We start from the raw sequence: 18,342 nt of genomic DNA, 5'->3' as shown, positions 1-18,342 counted from the left end.
GATGCTGGTGAGGGTCCCACAAAAAAAAAATAAATAAAAAATAAAAAATAAGCGTAGCCTTGGAATATAAGCTATTTGTATTCTTTTAAAAAATTATCTGTATACCAAAAATATAATCTCATATGATAAAATATTTTAAAACATTGTAATGATTGCATAATACAGATAATTTCATATCAATATGTTTTATTATATATTTGGTTCCACATTTATATTTGTATTTTAAATTATTAAATGTTTGAAATATTTTTGTCATAAATATACAAAGGACAAATTTGTAAACTCTAAACAATAGTTCTCTTCTATTTTCTTTAAATGTATGTGACCAGTGTCATGGCGGATTTGTTGTGGTAAGTATAATGTATACTAAAACTAGCAAAGTAGAAAGCACTTACAAATTGTTCTAAATCTGAGAAGCATTTATATTCTTTCTCCTGGCAAAATGTTACAGTCTTTTCTTGTGAGAAATACTACCAGTCAATATTTCTTTACCCCTGAACACTAATCTGAGACATAGTTAAAATGTCTTAGCTCAAATTCCATATTACTTCATTTTCACGAAATGAAAACTTGCAATATATACATATACACAAGTGAGTACTGAAATGGCAGCCTAGATTCTCCCAAAGTGCTTTATAAATCAAGAAAACACTCCTTTATTTGCAAACATTATTCAAGGTCAATTTAAACTGTGCTTCTATCATATAATTTTTGTTTAAGGAAGCAAGGCTTTCATGTAGTTCAGAACTATGAACAGGGACCACTGTGATTTATATTTGTTTCTTCAGCTATCATGCAGTATTTAGGACAGTTTAATAAAAAAAAACTGATATTTGAGTATATAAAAACATACATATATAATTTTTAACATGTTAAGCTTTAAATGAAACTGAAGAGTACTCAATAAAGTCACTTTTGTCAAAGCCTTTTCCTCTAATAATATATTTGGATGATGCAAGATATATTCTCTTGTGACATCCAAGTTATTGATAACCAGTTTGTGTGGTATATACAAGAACTATTTGGACTTTTTGGTTTCCTTAAATGAGATGAATAAGAATTTCTATTCTCTGAATAGGACATAAAGTATTTTAGGCCTATTTTAGATGCTTCAGTGTGCCAAAGACGTTATTAAGTTTGATGGTCATAAATTACTAATCTGGAATAAGAGGTTGAATGTATTTTGAAAACTTAAACCTGTTTCACCTGAACATGTTTAACTAGTTAATAAGAAACATCAAAAAGGCAAAACCCTGAGATCAATGGTCATTTTTTTGTAAAGCTATTATATGCTGTTTAAATTGGTTGTTCGGGTCTGTCTATAACATAAGTTTAATAACCTAGCTCAAATGCAGATTTCTAATTTTCAATTAACATAGGAATAATTTTGTTTGCTAAAATAAAATAAATGAATGAATGACAAGTCTGAAACATGAAATGTTCTAGTTAGAACTTTTTAAAATTCCAAATTTCAAAAAATCATGTGGCAACTGTATAGCTCAAGCTTTAAGTATTAACTTTTAACCTTTGACCTTACAGATTTTAACCAATGAAATGTCTCTTTAAACTTTAAAGGAAACAATGATAACGAGCGCCTGGCGATTGCTAGACAGCGAATTCCATATCGACTTGGTCGAGTAGTTGATGAATGGCTACTCGACAAAGGTAAAAAACATTGATTAAAACTTCAAATAAAAAAATAATTTGAACATAACCAAGTAGTACTTCATTGTAACACTAATAAACATAAAAAATAAATTTTCCGTAAAACTAAATTAAAAACAAATTAAAACAGTAAAATGTAGATAGTAATATTTGCGTACCTTGTATAATAATTTCTATACATTTTTAGAAGTACCAGCTGTTTAATAATCTTACCCAGTTAACTTAAGGTTAAAGGGACTGTTAAATATAATCCACTAACTCAATCTATGAAGGTACTCATAGCAAGCATAACCCAAAATGATAAATCATTCATAGATTATATTACATGTTCCAACCTCTAAATTATTAACTAAAATATATGTAGTTCTGATATCTTTGTTATGGTCCTGAAAAAAAAAAAAACAAACTCTGGTTTAAACTCTAGGCATCTTAAATAGTGGGCAATATGGATTGCCAGTCAAAATGAAGTCCCTTTAACGTTTGCAACCTTCTAAGAGCATTTGGGAACAAGCCCTAATTAAACTGAACTTAAAGTTGTGTGCATGCTTTTTATGAGAAGAGAGCAATCTGCTAAAACTGGATACTCAATTTGATGATATTGGTACTGTTGCTGAGGATTGCTGTTTGATGGAAATGTGCCATAATTTCTCCATTGGTTTGTGTATCATTCCTGAAGCCGCTTTTTACATCTGAAGCTATTTTTTTCATTTTGTTTTGTTTTAATAGACTTGCTGAAAGCCAATCAGAAAAATATTTTGGAATATTTTTGTCTCTGACTTGCTCAGTGTAAACCATGCATTTCTTTTCAGTGTGTTTGCCGGAAAAATAGAATAATCCAAATAACAATGGACTATTGCCTTTAAAAAAAAAATAAAACATTTCTAAAGAATAGCATTTAGATACATGTGGCCATTAAGTGAAATATGAAATTTTACCATAAATTTAAAATTAGATTCCAACTGTTTTTGTTTCCGATAGTGGTAATTTTAGGATGACAAATAGTTGAAATGTTAGATATTTCCTATTTTTTAAAATTTAACTTAGTAGACTTGAGACTAACAGTATAAGATCTTGAGGGAAAAGAGAAAAGGGCTCCATAAAAATTGATTGATAATACATATCTTTGATTGGTCTTTTAGCAAAAGCACTACATTTATGATAAGTTGAGAATTTACCAGTATTTGCCAACAAGTATGCATTTCATGGACACCTCATTTATAAGCAATGAATTATGAGTCAAATGCCTCTCTTATAGTTTATTGCTCTCATTATTCACCCCATGAAAGATCTGTTTTATCATCCTTTGTAGAATGTAGAGTTCACAATCAACATGTCTGCATGTATGTAATATTATTTTTACAGGGCGTCAGCTCACAATCTTCAATAGCCAAGCAACCATAATAATTGGCGGGAAAGAGCAGGGCCTGCCCTTCCAGGGCCAGCTCTCTGGGCTTTACTACAATGGCTTGAAAGTTCTGAATATGGCAGCCGAAAATGATGCCAACATCGCCATAGTGGGAAATGTGAGATTGGTTGGTGAAGTGCCTTCCTCTATGACCACTGAGTCGACAGCTACTGCCATGCAGTCAGAGATGTCCACGTCAATTATGGAGACCACAACAACGCTGGCTACCAGTACAGCCAGAAGAGGAAAGCCCCCTACGAAAGAACCCATTAGCCAGGTGAGTATATGGATTTCATTTCTTCATTTTGGTGCTGCGATTATGAAAGTGGACTTTTCTTTTTCATAATGGGATTGTTTCTGATCTCAGCACTATACCTTCCTGGGAGACGTGCTTTATATTGTTCATTCAGCTTGATGATGTGCATATGAGATTTGATTTGAGATCTGTGGGCATTTATAAACTGTTTCACACTGTTTTGTTAGCAGCTAGCTAGAGAGTATTGATTCAACATCCTCAGTCTAGTCCAAGCTGACCGATTGCATAGGTTTTCATTTTTTCAGCTGAATGACTAAGTAAATGAATTAAGTATCTTGAAGTTCTATTTAGTCAAGCACAGCAATTCATCAAAATAAAGTAAGAGCAAAACCATGAAAGAAAATGTCTATTGTATTTTGAAGTCTTAAAATTTTGAATTGGTAGAAATATGACTCTCATTATTAATGATAGGTTTACTGTTTTACTATCTACAGAAAAATTACACTCTTCCTTTATTTGATGAAAAAGACACAAAATATGATATTAAAAATTGTCTTTGACTAATGTATCTATATGATAGTGGACTAATTGTCTTCACCTTCATTCAACTTGGCAGTATATTAATTCATCAAGATATATGTATTAGTTGCTTACTGTATATCGGGCTCTGGTTTAGATATTAATGAAGAAAAAGGAAAAAAAAATAAGCCTCATAGGGCTTACATTTTATTAAAAGCTATTAAGAATGCTGTTGAAATTCTATTAGATCTCTGTTGGTATTTATAGCCTTTGTACATAGCCTTTGTTAATCCTTTCACAGTTGTATGCCCTGCTTGGTCTAAAATTGATTTTTCCTTTTGATTTTAATATTTTAATAGTTAGTGTCTCCAATAGATGCCATATAAGGTTTTTCCAAATACATGATCCTTAAGTCTCTAGAAAACTGCATTTTAAAGATGCAAGAATGAAAAAAAAATATGGTGTTAATAGCTTTTCTTTCAAATGTTTGAAACAGAATAAATACTAGATTTGCAAAGAGTGTAAAAGAAAGTAAATTTTTATCAACACTTTACCTAAAAACTAACATATGTTTACCAGAAAAAGAAGCAAATAGATTCTGGATTTTACTTTGAATGGAAAGTTCATGTGAGAACAAAGTAGAGAATGAGAAAATGTCTTAGAAGAGACATGACTAAAAAAATGTAAATCTATAAATATTGCATTGTATATACCTGTAAGCAACATTTTCTTTCTTCTTACTTTTTTTGCATTTACATATTCTTTATCTTAAGGTACCACAGTTATAGGTACTGGGGGTACATTGGCAACAACAAGAAAACATCCTGCTCTTCTTTAAACCTGCTAGGAGATTAGATCTTAATTATTCTAAGTATAAATAAGAAACAATAAATAATTACATGACTTGGCAGAGATGCTATCACTATAATGATAAGCAAAGTACAATAAATAAATCCATTGAAACACCTTAAATATACTCTTATGTTTTACATAAAATATATTTCAGTTTTAAAAAATGCTGACTTAATGGAGTATACATTTTAGTAAGAATATGTGCTTTGAATAATAATTTCTATCATTTTATTGATTTTTCTCTTATTTGGTTTTGTAAGATGGGTGATCCTAACATTTAGCCCTTTGGATAAAGACTTGTGATTTTAGACACTTCCAATGCATTCTCAACAACTCTATTTGATATTCTTCCCTGCTACTTCATTAATGATTTGTCATTGCAGCTATTGATTTATGGTCTATTTAGTGACAAATAGATTATTAAGGTGAAGCCAAAACAGAAAAATGAAAAAAGAAGCAATTCGTAAACTATTTCCTACAAATAAAATAATTCATAAGAGGAGACTAGAATATTCAGAGTTGGAAATATTCTTGTGAATAAAACTTGAAATAATAAGTACTTTTCTTAGTATTGTTTTGTTATTTATACAATTACAGTTGCTTAAATTCCTAGGTACGCCATATGTATTCCAAATAAGGAAATAGATATTATCCTTGTTTTATATATTTTATCAATTGGTAATTGCTGTGTATTAAGAAAATACGCTTTTATAATAAGATCAGTACAAAATAACTATTTTATTTATAAACTAATCACCTAAAAGTGAAGAAATAAAATTGTGTGATTTTAAATATCATTAATGTAAAAAGAGAACAGTTCAGTGCCCATTAATTGCCCAATGAAGGGTCTCTTTTGCTATATGTATTACATATTTGAAAACTACATTATTGAAGTAAATAATATAATTAATTTGTGATTATTTGGTTCATTTGAGAAGATATTGACTTAAATAAAAGATTACTAAGTTCATTAAAACAGATATTTTATATCTTTAGCTCTTTTTATTTTTTTTTTTAAGATTTTATTTAGTTATACAAGAGCTGGGGTAGAGCCCAGAGGCGCGGAAGGGTGAGAGGATTCACCAGAGACAGAGTGGGGAGCAGAATAGGTAGAAGGACTGAAGGCACTGCTGAGGGGAGCTGCAGGCGAGTCAGGAGAGGTCTGCTGCGCCATGTGGGAATCTCTCTGGCTGGCCGGGAATTGAACCAGCACTGCAGAGGCTGCGGATAGCTTCACAGTGCTGTGCTCAACCCACTGCGCCACCAGGGAGGCCCTCTTTAGCTCTTTTTAAAGATTTTATTTATTTATGCATATAAGTACTGGGGTCGAGGGCAGAGGTGTGGGGGTGAGAGTGGAGAGAGGATTCACCAGAGACAGAGTGGGGAGCAGAACAGGCAGATCTACTGAAATGCATTGATGAGGGGAGCAGCTGGTGAGGCAGGAGAGGTCTGCTGTGCCATGTGGATGAGCTCCCTGGCTGGGACTTGAGCTCATGCAGCAGTGGCCAGTGATGGCTTGATAGTGCTGAGAGTTTAACCCCTGTGCCACCAAGGAGGCCTAAATCTTTATTTAGCTTTTAACAGACAATGCCATCAATTCAATAATTGGGATTTATATTCTACAAATATTCAATACTGGCAACTTAATTTTAAGTTGAACTAAACTTTCAAAAATTCCTATTATATTGATATGTCTGTGACTACAGGAAATACTATGTATATATCCAAAAATAAGAAAGCACACTCATTTTTGAGTAACAATAATTTGTTGCAGAACTTCTTTACCTCTCACCTGATTTTTGAACTACCCTCCAGCAACAAAAACATTATTGATGTATGTAGAATTTAACATGTTTGCTCAAAGTGCAAAGTCTTAGAAGTTTAAACATGAGAATGATTTTTAATGCTAACTCCAAGGCTATAACCTTTGACCTATTTTGGGTGTTAGATGAAGCATCTTCCTTTAAACTCTGTCTCCACAGTGGCCATATCTGTCTGCTTTTATCAACTGCCTTACTAAATTGTGAAGCAAGAGGGGTCATTTATTTTTCAAAAGTCAGACTGGACTGTTTTCACAATCAAAGTGTATTTTCCTCAGTGATAACACTGAAGCACTTAAGCTACAATGGCAATGTACTTTGGAGTGATTGCATGTTTTAGAACTATGGAAACAGATTTTTGGTCAAGCAGAATTAAATTGGATTCATTTCAAATAGATGAGATGAGGTTTGTTCAGGGCAAGTAGCAGGGGAGAAATGTATTTGCGGTTTCCACAGTCAGAGAATATAAAAGAATATTTATCAAAATGTTGTTCCATAAAATCCTGTTTACATTCCTCCTTAAAAGTAAATACGCTTTAAAAAGAAAATAAATGTTTTTCTTCTCTAAGTGATAATCAATTTTCTGAATGATGTTTACTTTAGAAATATTGGGGACAGTTACCAACCATTCTGACTTCTTCACTATGAATATAACAATATTGATAGTACTTTTTATATAGAAAAATTGGTTTTACTTTGAATATTTAATAACTATGTCTTTCCATATGACCCGCTCATCTCAAAAAAAGACAACCTTTCCATAAGGCTAATCTCAAAAAATTAAATATTTGCAAATAATTGATAATATAAAGTCCTTACAGATGTTGAGGGGTTTTTGGACTTCGGGGAAGGATGAAAGGCAAGATTTTTCTCTGACAAGTGTTTTCTTCTGAATAATCTGGCAGTGTCTTGTGATGTATATGTATCTTTTATTTAAAAAATAAGCCAACATGCAAAGGGCACCATTCACTCCCTTTGATTGTCAGTCTGTTAAGAAAGGAAATAGGAATTATGCTGTTTCTTTTTGCTCAAAATTGTGCTATTTCTTCCATTTTCTTCTTTGTATCACATTTTGTGATCTTTTGGTTATTTCCTTCAAGAATAGTTTATATATATATATATATATATATATATATATATATATATATATAGTAGAGTGCGTGGATCAAGCGTAATGCCTTTCTCTTAGAGGAAATGTGTTATGATGAAAAGAGCACAGTGGATTAGGAAACCTGGTTTCAACTTTCAATACAACTACCTACCTTGTTGTGTAACTTGGGAAAGTTGGTTAACTTTGCTAACTGTCTAACATCAATGGATTGAATTTGGAATCTCTTGAATTGTACTGAGCTCTAAAATCACAGTGATTCTAGGGATTGTGCTCTTAATTAGGTCTTATGATAATTATTTAACAAAATATCGATTTCACCCTTGACTTTTACAGTAGCCATCCATCCCAGTGGACGTGTGTAATCCACATATATACCTGGTGTGGTGTGGTGATGTAATTATTAATAGTAACCCTTTTCACTCTCAAAAACATCCCATTGGGTCATAAATTATTTTACACTCTACAGCCTATATAGAATCCATCTTTGTGAGAGTCATAATTGATTAATTCATAGCAGAACTGATTCTGGTATCCTTACCTGGTTTCAAAAATCTATAGCCCTTTTTTCATTGTCTTTTTATCTCATTTCAAAAATCTTGGGAAAGAAGAGAGACTAAAGCTTAGAGAGATTCTGGGCTTGACTAGAGGAACGATATAGTGCAACTCTTAGTAAAAATATAAATTATAGAGCGGGGAAGAATCAGTAAATAGGAGTGATATAAATGTATTGGAGCAATTCTATGGTTATAGTTAGACAATTTTCAGAGCTGAGATAGCAAGCCTACTCAGGAAAAGAAACTATTAAGGATTTTGAACCTTGGTGGTTTGTCAGAGACATGTATATTTCACATATGCAATGTACTATAGAAAGTGTGGCTTTTGATTCCCACGGAATGTCCTGTAAGAAACCCAATTAATGTTAAAGCAAGAAAAAAGTATTTGAATATATTGGACATTGCTAATGCAGCCTGGTAGAGATACTCATGAAAAATTAATGCTATTTGTTTGAAAAATATAAGCAGAATGCACACATATTTCCATGAAAAATATTTAGAACTCACAAAATACACTTTGTAGTTTCAAAGAGCAAAATTTTATTTTTTTATTAAAAATATTAATTAACCCTAGTTGTAGTTTATTAAAAAATAATTTCATTAGTCATAATTATGTGTGTTCCTGATAACCACTCTGCATTTTAAAATTCTGGTGACATGAATAATTAATTTTATTTTCCCTAGTCTAATCATTCTGCTGAATTCACTTAAATTAATGTACATTTTTATAGCAAATTTTAGAGCATACTGGGAAGAAAAAACACTTGGGTGTAGATTTAAAAATGTATATAAAGGCATGTTCTTCTGGAACTGATGGTGCCAGGTAAGAAAAGTGTAGTTCATTGTAATTTTAAATGTAGATAAGCAACTGCTATTTAGAAAGCATTTTCTCCCTCCTTGCTGGTAAGCAAAAATGTCGAGATATCTACATTTTAAAGAGCTCATTTGAAGGAAATTCTTCTCTTCAGTGCATTTTATTTGGGATCTTGAGGTTTTTTATAGATAGAGAGGTAGTGTATTGGCATATCCAACTTTGGTTTTGTGATGTCTTCTTACAAGTTTAGATATAGACAGATATATCCATTCATCCATGCATACATCTGTCCATCAATTCTCATTCAATAAATGTAGGTTTGCTGAGCACTGATTATATACCAGGCACGGTTCTAGTCACTGGAAATATAGCTTTGAGCAGAATCAGATTATTCTGCGCAAAGCTTACTTTCTAGATGGGAAAGATGGATGGTGAAAAGTAAAACAAATAACCTGCTTGAGATGTCAAGTGCTATACACAAAAGTCAGAGAGAAGGAATGCTAGTGGTTGGGAATTGCATTAAATGGGAATTCTTCTTGAATAGATATGTGTAAAATGTTAGTACTATAGGCATCAATTATAAAGGAACATTGGGATATTATAATTTTAACATTTTCTGAGATCTAGCAGCTCTCATGTGAATAGTGTCAGTCTAACTGGAAGCAAGAAGGCAGGGGTGGTTCAGAGATTGGCTGAATGGGGACTTAGGCACTGCTGTCAAGACCACTCTTCTTAGATGAAGCTTCCTGTGGGGAATTCAGTGTTCAATGTGGGTAATCAGGGGAGTCCTGGAATGAAAAAAACCTGGGTGTCCCAAGTCTGTGAGGGGGCAGTACTACCTGAAGCCTGTCAGGGGCAGTGAACATGCCCTACCCTGTGTGGCCCTGTGGATACAAGGAACTTACCAGCATTAGTGTCTTGTTAATTTTATCAGATTTGCAATTAAATTCTAGGATAAATGTATATGTGAGAAAGAGATCATGACTTTGAAAACAAAGTTTGGTGGTATTGTTCTTATAACATTGAGAAAATTGAGGCACAAAGATACAAAGTAACTTGCCTAACACTGCAGCTAGCCTATTCACAGGGTGAGGTGAGCTGTTCCTCTGCTTTTAAATATTGTCTCTTCAAATCTCATTTCTTAACTACTTCAGTGAGCTCTCTACCTAGGTCTCAAACTGCTCTTTCAAAAATGCAAGTATGGTCATATCATTCACTTCCTTGATATATCCAAGAATTTGAGGTAATGGATGGATTCCTTGTATTATCATCAGTGTTCGTCCTTCAAAGCTGGTCTCCTACCTGCCTGACTAGAAGGTATATCTCCATGTTCAGTGGAGTATCATTTCCCCCCATCTGATGATCTACAGTTCTCTTCAGAGGTATGTCATTCCAAACCTCTATGCCCTCTGCCTGGAAAAACATTTCCAGTCATCACCTGACTATTTTCATGCCTTCATAGCTCTTCCCACACAACCTCTCCTAAACTGATTCTACATTCTGGCAGCTGACAGTCTTAAGAGACAACGTTGGAATGGACTATTAGGTCCCCGTCATCCATTCCTAAAGCCAGAGTGCCTACCTAAATCTTAGCCTTACTTGCCACACCTACTGACTGTGTGCCCCTGGGCAAGTTATTTAACCTCTTAGTACCTCCTTTTTCTATCAATAAAATGGATATTGTGGCTTCCTAAATGTATCATTGAGGATTAAATGTGGCAGTGTAGTATGTGAACTAAGTAAAATTACTGCCATTTGACAATTTTTATTACTCCAAAACTGGAATTTTGTGTGATTTATCCTAAAATATAAAGAAATAATGTGTCTGACATATATACATATTATACAAATGATTGTTATACTTAAAACTCATTCCTCAGGTGCAAAGTATAAATTAAAGCATTTTTCTTACCTTTAAAGCAATTTCTTCTGACCTTTGAAGAAACAGCTCTGAATTGGTGTTTCTAAATCAAACATCAATTGTGTGGCATATGGAGACTTCGCCATAGGGAGGCAGCACCATCACCCTAGAATGTGTGTACAGTAGGAGAGAGGGGTTGGAAATAATTCAGGGGGAGAGCTTGTCATTGGCATTTACTGAGAGAAAGTCATGGACACTAAATATACTGCACAATGAACTGCCCACTGGATCCTCATACCTTGCACCATTTTACTCAAAGTCCCACTACCATGGCCAATGGTAGCCACAATCTCCAATTACTATTGACTGGACAGACCAAAACCTTCCTGGGCCTATTTCCCACTACTCTCAGAGTTAATTTATAGTATGGTAGTGAATCATGCAATGATGATTTCTGTAACTGTGCTTGGTAATAATATGTTTGGATTAAGAAGCTTGAAAATTCATAATATACTTCTTTTTCAACTTGGATATGAAAAACATCGAGTACTTCCAGCTGTGAGTTAGACTAAATTAGGTTTATGATTCTTGATATAATCTCCTTTGATAGAATCTTTATTAGCATTAGAGAAAAAGAATGACTTAAGACTTTTTATCTAATTAATATGTGACAGGGATTTCAGTGGGTATTTTCTTGGGAAGAATTTGTGAGGTTGGCACTTTTTCTGATATTTCTAGCCTCAGTTGTAAAACAAAGGAGAACATTTTTGTTAAATAGTTAATGTGTTAGCAGCAAAAACATACCATTATTTTCTTGCCTTGGTTTTGACCAGTGCTATAAATGATTTAATCCAGAAATAAATTTGAACTTCTGGTTTTCTAATACACAGTATGTTTTTATTACACCTATATTCCTCTTTTACATGTAACAAGAATCTTCTTTGATGGGAAGGAGTAAGTATCATTTGAGTATAAAAAAAATGTGTGTGTGTGTCTGTGTTCCAAATATTTGCCCTTTTTTTCATGGAATATGTTTAAGTTTAAGCTTTGTTTCAATAAGTGAAGATGAAATTTAAATCTCTGATGATTTCTTAATTTTTTATTGTCTAGAACCTCTTTAGATTTTCTTATCTAGTAATAGAAAACTTCTCAGAATAGTTTCCCAGTGATAAAAAAAAAAATCATAAAGCTAGAATCACAAGAAAGCAACTGCCTTTATATAGCACTTACCAAACAACATCCAGTGTATTCTTATTACTACTCTTTTAATACAAGATCGCAGGCTGACCCATAATTGCAGTGGTAAACAATGTTTTTTCCAATGTGTTCTAAATGATAATAAAACAAAAAAATGCATATTTATGTATGTATATATGTGTATATATATATATTTAAATCACAGTACCTGTTGTCTTAAAATAAAAAAAAAAATTATCAAATGTCATTTTTGTATTTAACATGAAGAAAATGCACTTTGCAAAGTAATTATAGTTTTGATAGTATGGGTGAGGTACCTAGTGGTTTATGGTTTTATAACAAGTGATAAATTGCCCTAAATCAACAATAGCAAAGATTTGTACATCACAGATGTATAGTCTATTATTAACAGCATCACTGACACAATTGAAACTCAGAACCTAATTTAAAGGAGAGAAGATATTTTAGTCCTGTTTTAATAACAAGCATATTGAAGCAACACTCTCTTATTATTTCACATGTCCTACACATTGGCAATGTGCTAGACATTACCCTAACTTGAAATCGCCCACATTCTATGTATCGCTGTTCCTAAAATAGAAGTTGTCATGCAATCTGTAGATTTGATAGGGTAAGTGGTGGCCCTGGCCTATTTTATCCTTGTACAGGATTTTCCTAGTCAAGCAGGATCTGGTGACTCCCTCAAGAGTCACAAAGGGGAAGTTGAATCATCTTATTCTTTACACGGAATAAGTACTATGGTATTGAGGAAGCCACAATACTATCACATTTTTAACAACAGTGTTGGACTGTTACATGGAGTAAAAGGTGAGCCAATAAAAATGGGAACTTTAAAGTAATATTATCATAATAACAGTTTCTTTGGGATTGTCAACTAAACTTGTATAAGTGAAGATCTTGTATGGCATCTGGCGCACAGTAGGTGGTCACCTCCTACTTCCCATAGTATCCTCTTTTGTCATGTTTTTTCTTGTTTTTGCTTTTTTGTGTTTCCCTTCTCTTTTTCCTCCTTTTTTCCTTCTTTCTTCCAAGCACTAAACTCTAGTGTAGCCACTGCGAATTCACAGATGAGGGCTCAAAGTCAAATAAATGAATTGGACTTGAATTTAACCAACACTATTCAAGGACTTAGCAAATATATTCAAATATAAATTCCCTAAAATACTGGCAAGTTAATCACATGGGGAGTCTCTCTCTGCTGACCATGTTATTTTAACTATTATGAGATCTCCAGTAATAGAACCAATATTTCAAATTCAGCAGTAAAACTTTGACCCTGGAACACTTGGGGGAAACTTTTTCTTAGCTTATCTCTATAGCAGCTATCCCTTAATATGTATTTAAAAACTACATGCATAGCTAGAAAAATGGTATAGATAATTGTGTCTAGGGATCCAAATCAGGAATATCAGTTTCTTTTAGAATAGAAAATATCCACGTTCTATTAAAGGGAAGTTCTCTCATTCTAAGGTCCATATTTCAGAAATGAAAAGGATTTTATCAAGATTCTTTCAAATTTTATGATAACATCTTTATATCTGACTTTTCCATGCACAGCATTAACTGGCCATTAGTATTATTCTAGAGAGAGTCAACAGGCAAATCATAACAAAAAAATAGAAGGTGAAAGCATCATGGAGCAGTCAAATGACCCACTTATTCTGTTATGAACTGGTGGCTTCCCACTTTCCAAAGTAAAAATTTTTATTTTAGTTTCAGATACAGGTTCATTTACATTTGCAACTGAAGTGGTCTAATTTTTTTAATTGTTTCATTTTATTACACACTCTAGTCAGTGTGGCCTTGAATTCTACATCATTTTGGGAACTTGATTCAGAAAAGACAAAAAAATAATGTATAAAGCGCATAGTCTGAAGTTTGTCATTGGTATATTAGCAACACTGAACTATTTATATTCCCTCATCATGAAATGCGTCTTCCCAATTGTAGTCTTTGCAAATGTTGGCTCCCTCTGTCAGCAGTGTTACTCTTTCCTCCTTTATTTCCTGTGCTGCAGTTGTACCTGTGGCCTTACTAATAATTCAATCTACATTTATAAAGTTTTTTTAAAGATTTATTTATTTATGTATACAAGAGCTGGGGTGCAGGCAAGAGGTATGTGGGGGGTGAGAGGATTCACCAGAACAGAGTGGGGAACAGAACAGGCAAATTGACTGAAATACACTGCTGAGGGGAGCAGCAGGCCAGCCAGGAGAGGTCTGTTGTGCCATGTGAGTCACCTCCTTGGCCGGGGAATCGAACTCAGACTGCAGTGGCTGCGGATAGCTTCATAGTGCTGCAACCCAACCCCTTGCACCACCAGGGAGGCCTCTACATTTATAAAGTTTTGATCTTTGCTAATGTTAATGGTGTAGGATAATTTTAGACCTTGCATTTTGTTTGAAATTTTCCAAACAAGTTTAAGCAGAATACATTTTCTATTTTCATAGTACTTTGGAAAGATAGATAAATAGATATTCAGATATATAGATCAGTAGATAATTATGTACTATAATTATCTATTTCTAATCTTAACTTTAGTGTTTCTTTTCTCAGTGTCCTAAAGTCAAGATCTATGCCTTATTCATCTGTGTATATTCAGTACCTAACATGGTACCTGATGCAAAGTGAACACTTAGTAAATGTCTTTTGAATAAATAAATTAATGAAACACACAGTTCATTTTCAAATGCTAAGATATCGTTTCCTACTCTTGAATTTTCCTGGACTTAATTCCCTGTGTTATTTGCCAAGAATAAATACAGTAAATACGGGGCAGGAATAAAGGAGTTAGTTTCCGCCATATACAGAGTGCATACCTATTCAAGATAATGACCTGGATGTGATATATGAGACTTAATTCTCATTAATACATACTGTTGGCATTTCACAGAAGTGCAGGAAGGAAACTCCAATAGTTATCCATAAGATGGAAAGGATAACAGTACAAAGTAGTGTAATTTTGCCTACAACATTACAGATTAGCAGGTAGAAAATGCTTTTCCTGAGGTTTAGTAATGTGTCATCTTTTTGGGATTATAGGACTTTACCTGGTGAGGGATGGCAGTGTTCATGGTCTCCTCTTCAAGTGAATGTTTTAGCACTGGCACGTTTGTAATTGCTTACACATTGTAATAATACAAAGCAGACTGACTTTGAGTCAGATGTATTATTGTGTATAAATTCTCTAGGGCAAAGCACCCTTTGCTGTGTGACAGCTCCAAATGCAGACCACCCCTGTTGCCTGCTGTGAGCAGACAGATTCTAACACTTTAGAATGGAGCTGGAACAATAGTTGGACCTTCTTCAAGAGTCAGTAACTTACATTGTGTGAATTTTTGAAATCTCTAGGTAACTTTGATGAGTTGAATAAACAGGTAAAAATATCTACTGAAATGGTGATGAAGTCTGCTACTGAGACCAATTACTACCAGATTCTTTGACAGGGCTTCAAGAAAGTCTTGTTTTAGACCATGCATTTAGATGCTTACTATTGCTAGAAATCAGATAGAACCAGGGAAAGAGTATAGTGTTTTGAAAAGTCAATCATTCCCAAGTTTAAGCATGTAAACACTGATATTTTTATAGGCAGTTTAAAATGGGAACTGAGTATAAAGAACTAGAGAAGTGCCAGAAAAGATTAAAGGAACACGCCGGGATAACACTAATTGGACGCAAATACTTAACATGAACTTTGGGCAGTGGAGTGATGACAGACAAATCTAGACAAAGCCTAGTAAATGTCAAAGGAGTTTATTCTGGCTGTGTGGGTTATTTAAAAATACAATATATTTAAATGGGTGGTACCTCAGATTCTAAATAATAACATTAATTACAACCTCCTCTTTTATACTAGTTCTGAATTTAATAGCAGGATACTGGCAAAGTTCACTTTTATTCTTTGTCGTATGTGTGCAAAACAAGTGGGGATAATTGTTAATTATTTTCATTAAGATAATACAAGCAGATGAAAAAAACAATCAGCATGATTTAAAAGATAGTGTGAGAGCATCCCACATTGACCCTCTCTCTACCCCCAGTTTTATCCCCAGAGGTAGTATGTTTTCATATTTTTTTCATAATTAGCTTCACATTTCTCAAAAATATGTTAATTTTTCCATTTATCTATTTATCCCTTTCATATAATATTAATGCAATCTCCAGTATGAAAACTGGACTTTTGTAATCTACTTTTTCCTTACCTTCTCTGAATGCACATGTGTATGTATATATACACATATATGTATAAATAAGTATATATGTATGCATAAATATGTATATATCTGCATGCACATATATGCATGTATACATGTATACATATATGCATGTATATTCATTTTGAATATCACATCTACATGTCTATTTCATTAATTTACAATGTTAACTCTTGAGTTTTCATATTAATAAAGATGAAGTACTCCTCTGGTCCTCTCTATTTTCCACATCTCACCGTCTCATTGCATTTCCAGAGATGTTAACTTTAGCATTGACTGGCAGCCAGAACCAAATCTTCAAAATTTATCTATCAGTAAGCAATAAAAAGCATTTTGATCACCACTACTGTGTAAATAATGTGTAACACCAGTCTCAGTTGTGTGTTATGAGTACATACTTTTCCTAGGGATCTGATACATTAAGTGAACTGCTTAAAATAGGAATTTTTCCAAGAGCAAGGTCAAATGAATTCCCTTCTATCCTATAAATTGCTTAAAATCAGGTCATTGTATTTTACTTCATATTTGGAGTATTGTCTTATATTTTTTCTGTTTTCCTCAATATCTTCATTTTTTTCTTGCATTGGCCCTTGCCTTAATTATATCATCACTTTAAAATACTAGTCAACCCTCTTTTTGCCCCTCCCCCACCATGTCTCTTTTCTGTGCTTTCTGATCTTGAGCATCAGTCTGTGTAGGTTGTTCTGTAGTATGACAGGACACCCTATTCAGGTTGAAAGTGGTCAGTGTGTGGAGAGGCCAACTTCTCTTTGGAGATGACTGGCATCCTAATGCCAAAATGAAGAGAGCATTCACAGTAGGCATCATACCTTTCCTTGGACAATTTCCTTGCTGGTTCATTGTTGGTTTATTTTGCTTTGGGGTTAAAAATTTACTTTGTTTTATATTTCTCATGGTTATGTTAATTATCTATTCCTGTGTAACAAATTATCCCACAATTAGCAAGATAAAACAATGAAGATTTATTCTCTCAAAGGTTTTGTGTGTTAGGTGAATCTGGGTGAAGCTCCCATCAGGGGGAAGTTATACAAGGTCATGAATGGCAGGAGCTAAAGATCTCTGGAAACCACCTTAGTGACCCCCACAATGTCATAGAGTAGAGAAATCCCATCTGGTAGGACTTTTATGTATATTTTTTGCTCTCCCCTTCCAGACCTTCTCCAAATTGGCTCTCACTGACACTTTTTCACATTCTTAGTTGCACCTTTTTTCTGCTTATCTTATTCATTAGCCTTCTTTTTCATCCACTTCTGTTCTTCAACTAGAAATCTCTTTAGGTTATCTATTGATTTTGCTGACTGCACATTTTTCTCTTCACCATTAAGGGTTTACAGCCTATTTTTTTCTTCTAGTTTATATTTTTTAAGACCTCTGGAAGGAAAGACCAAAAAATGCCTTTATATCTCCCTGAATTTGAGCTCGCCATTAGGATTACTACTATGACTGGAGGAATTTGGTAGTTTTTACTATATCTTTAGTCACTATGCAGAAAATACTGCCTCTTGCATTTCAGGTAACTTCTTTTTACATTCACATGATGAGAAGTCTTCTTTCCATTAACAATTCATCCAGTTTTCTATTTTAGCAGATTCTGAAATATAAAGAAAATAATATTTACCATTTCAGACTTCTGAGTGTCCTAGTCTTTCCTCCCATTGTCTTAACCTGATGAAGTAGGTTCTACTTTATTGAATATTTATGACATGGCACTTATAAAAACCCAAAAATTCTTTTAATCGTCCCACGTTGTCAAAGTTTAGCAATAATCATTTGAACTCAAAGAGCAGTCACAAAATTCTAAATGAATTTGTGGCTGATAAGGTCTGAGGTCTTTGCATGCTTTCCTGATGGGCAGAAGCAGATAATTTGGTAAGCCAGAAAAAAAGCATTCAATCTCTCTAATATCTTATCTTTAATGAAATCATAGAAACAATCTTATATTTCTGACTTCATGACTGCCTATTCATCAGTGAAGAAAAGCCAAAATGAAAAACCTGCTGTAGTAGTTTTTTTTTTTTTTTCTTATGTCCCA

General features: G+C 33.5%; 1 protein-coding gene across 35 annotated transcripts in view; it reads left to right on the top strand.

Moving 5' to 3' along the window:
- NRXN1 (neurexin 1) overlaps positions 1 to 18,342 on the top strand; it is a gene marked incomplete at its 5' end in the record, with an annotated part of 1,024,512 nt that overhangs the window by 896,211 nt on the left and 109,959 nt on the right. For 23 of the 35 annotated variants that reach the window (XM_084235910.1, XM_084235908.1, XM_084235906.1 and 20 more), the window contains 2 exons: positions 1,576 to 1,665; positions 3,028 to 3,347. In XM_084235910.1, coding sequence (XP_084092036.1) covers positions 1,576 to 1,665; positions 3,028 to 3,347 — 410 coding nt within the window. The remainder of the gene's footprint in view (positions 1 to 1,575; positions 1,666 to 3,027; positions 3,348 to 18,342) is intronic. The other 12 variants (XM_084235920.1, XM_084235919.1, XM_084235916.1 and 9 more) reach the window with 1 other exon arrangement.

This window comes from Talpa europaea (genome assembly GCF_964194135.1).
Source record: "Talpa europaea genome assembly, chromosome: 6".
NCBI classification, from domain to species: Eukaryota; Metazoa; Chordata; class Mammalia; order Eulipotyphla; family Talpidae; genus Talpa; species Talpa europaea.
The sequence above is the reverse complement of the archived record's forward strand: the minus strand, read 5'-3'. Positions and strand labels throughout refer to the sequence as shown.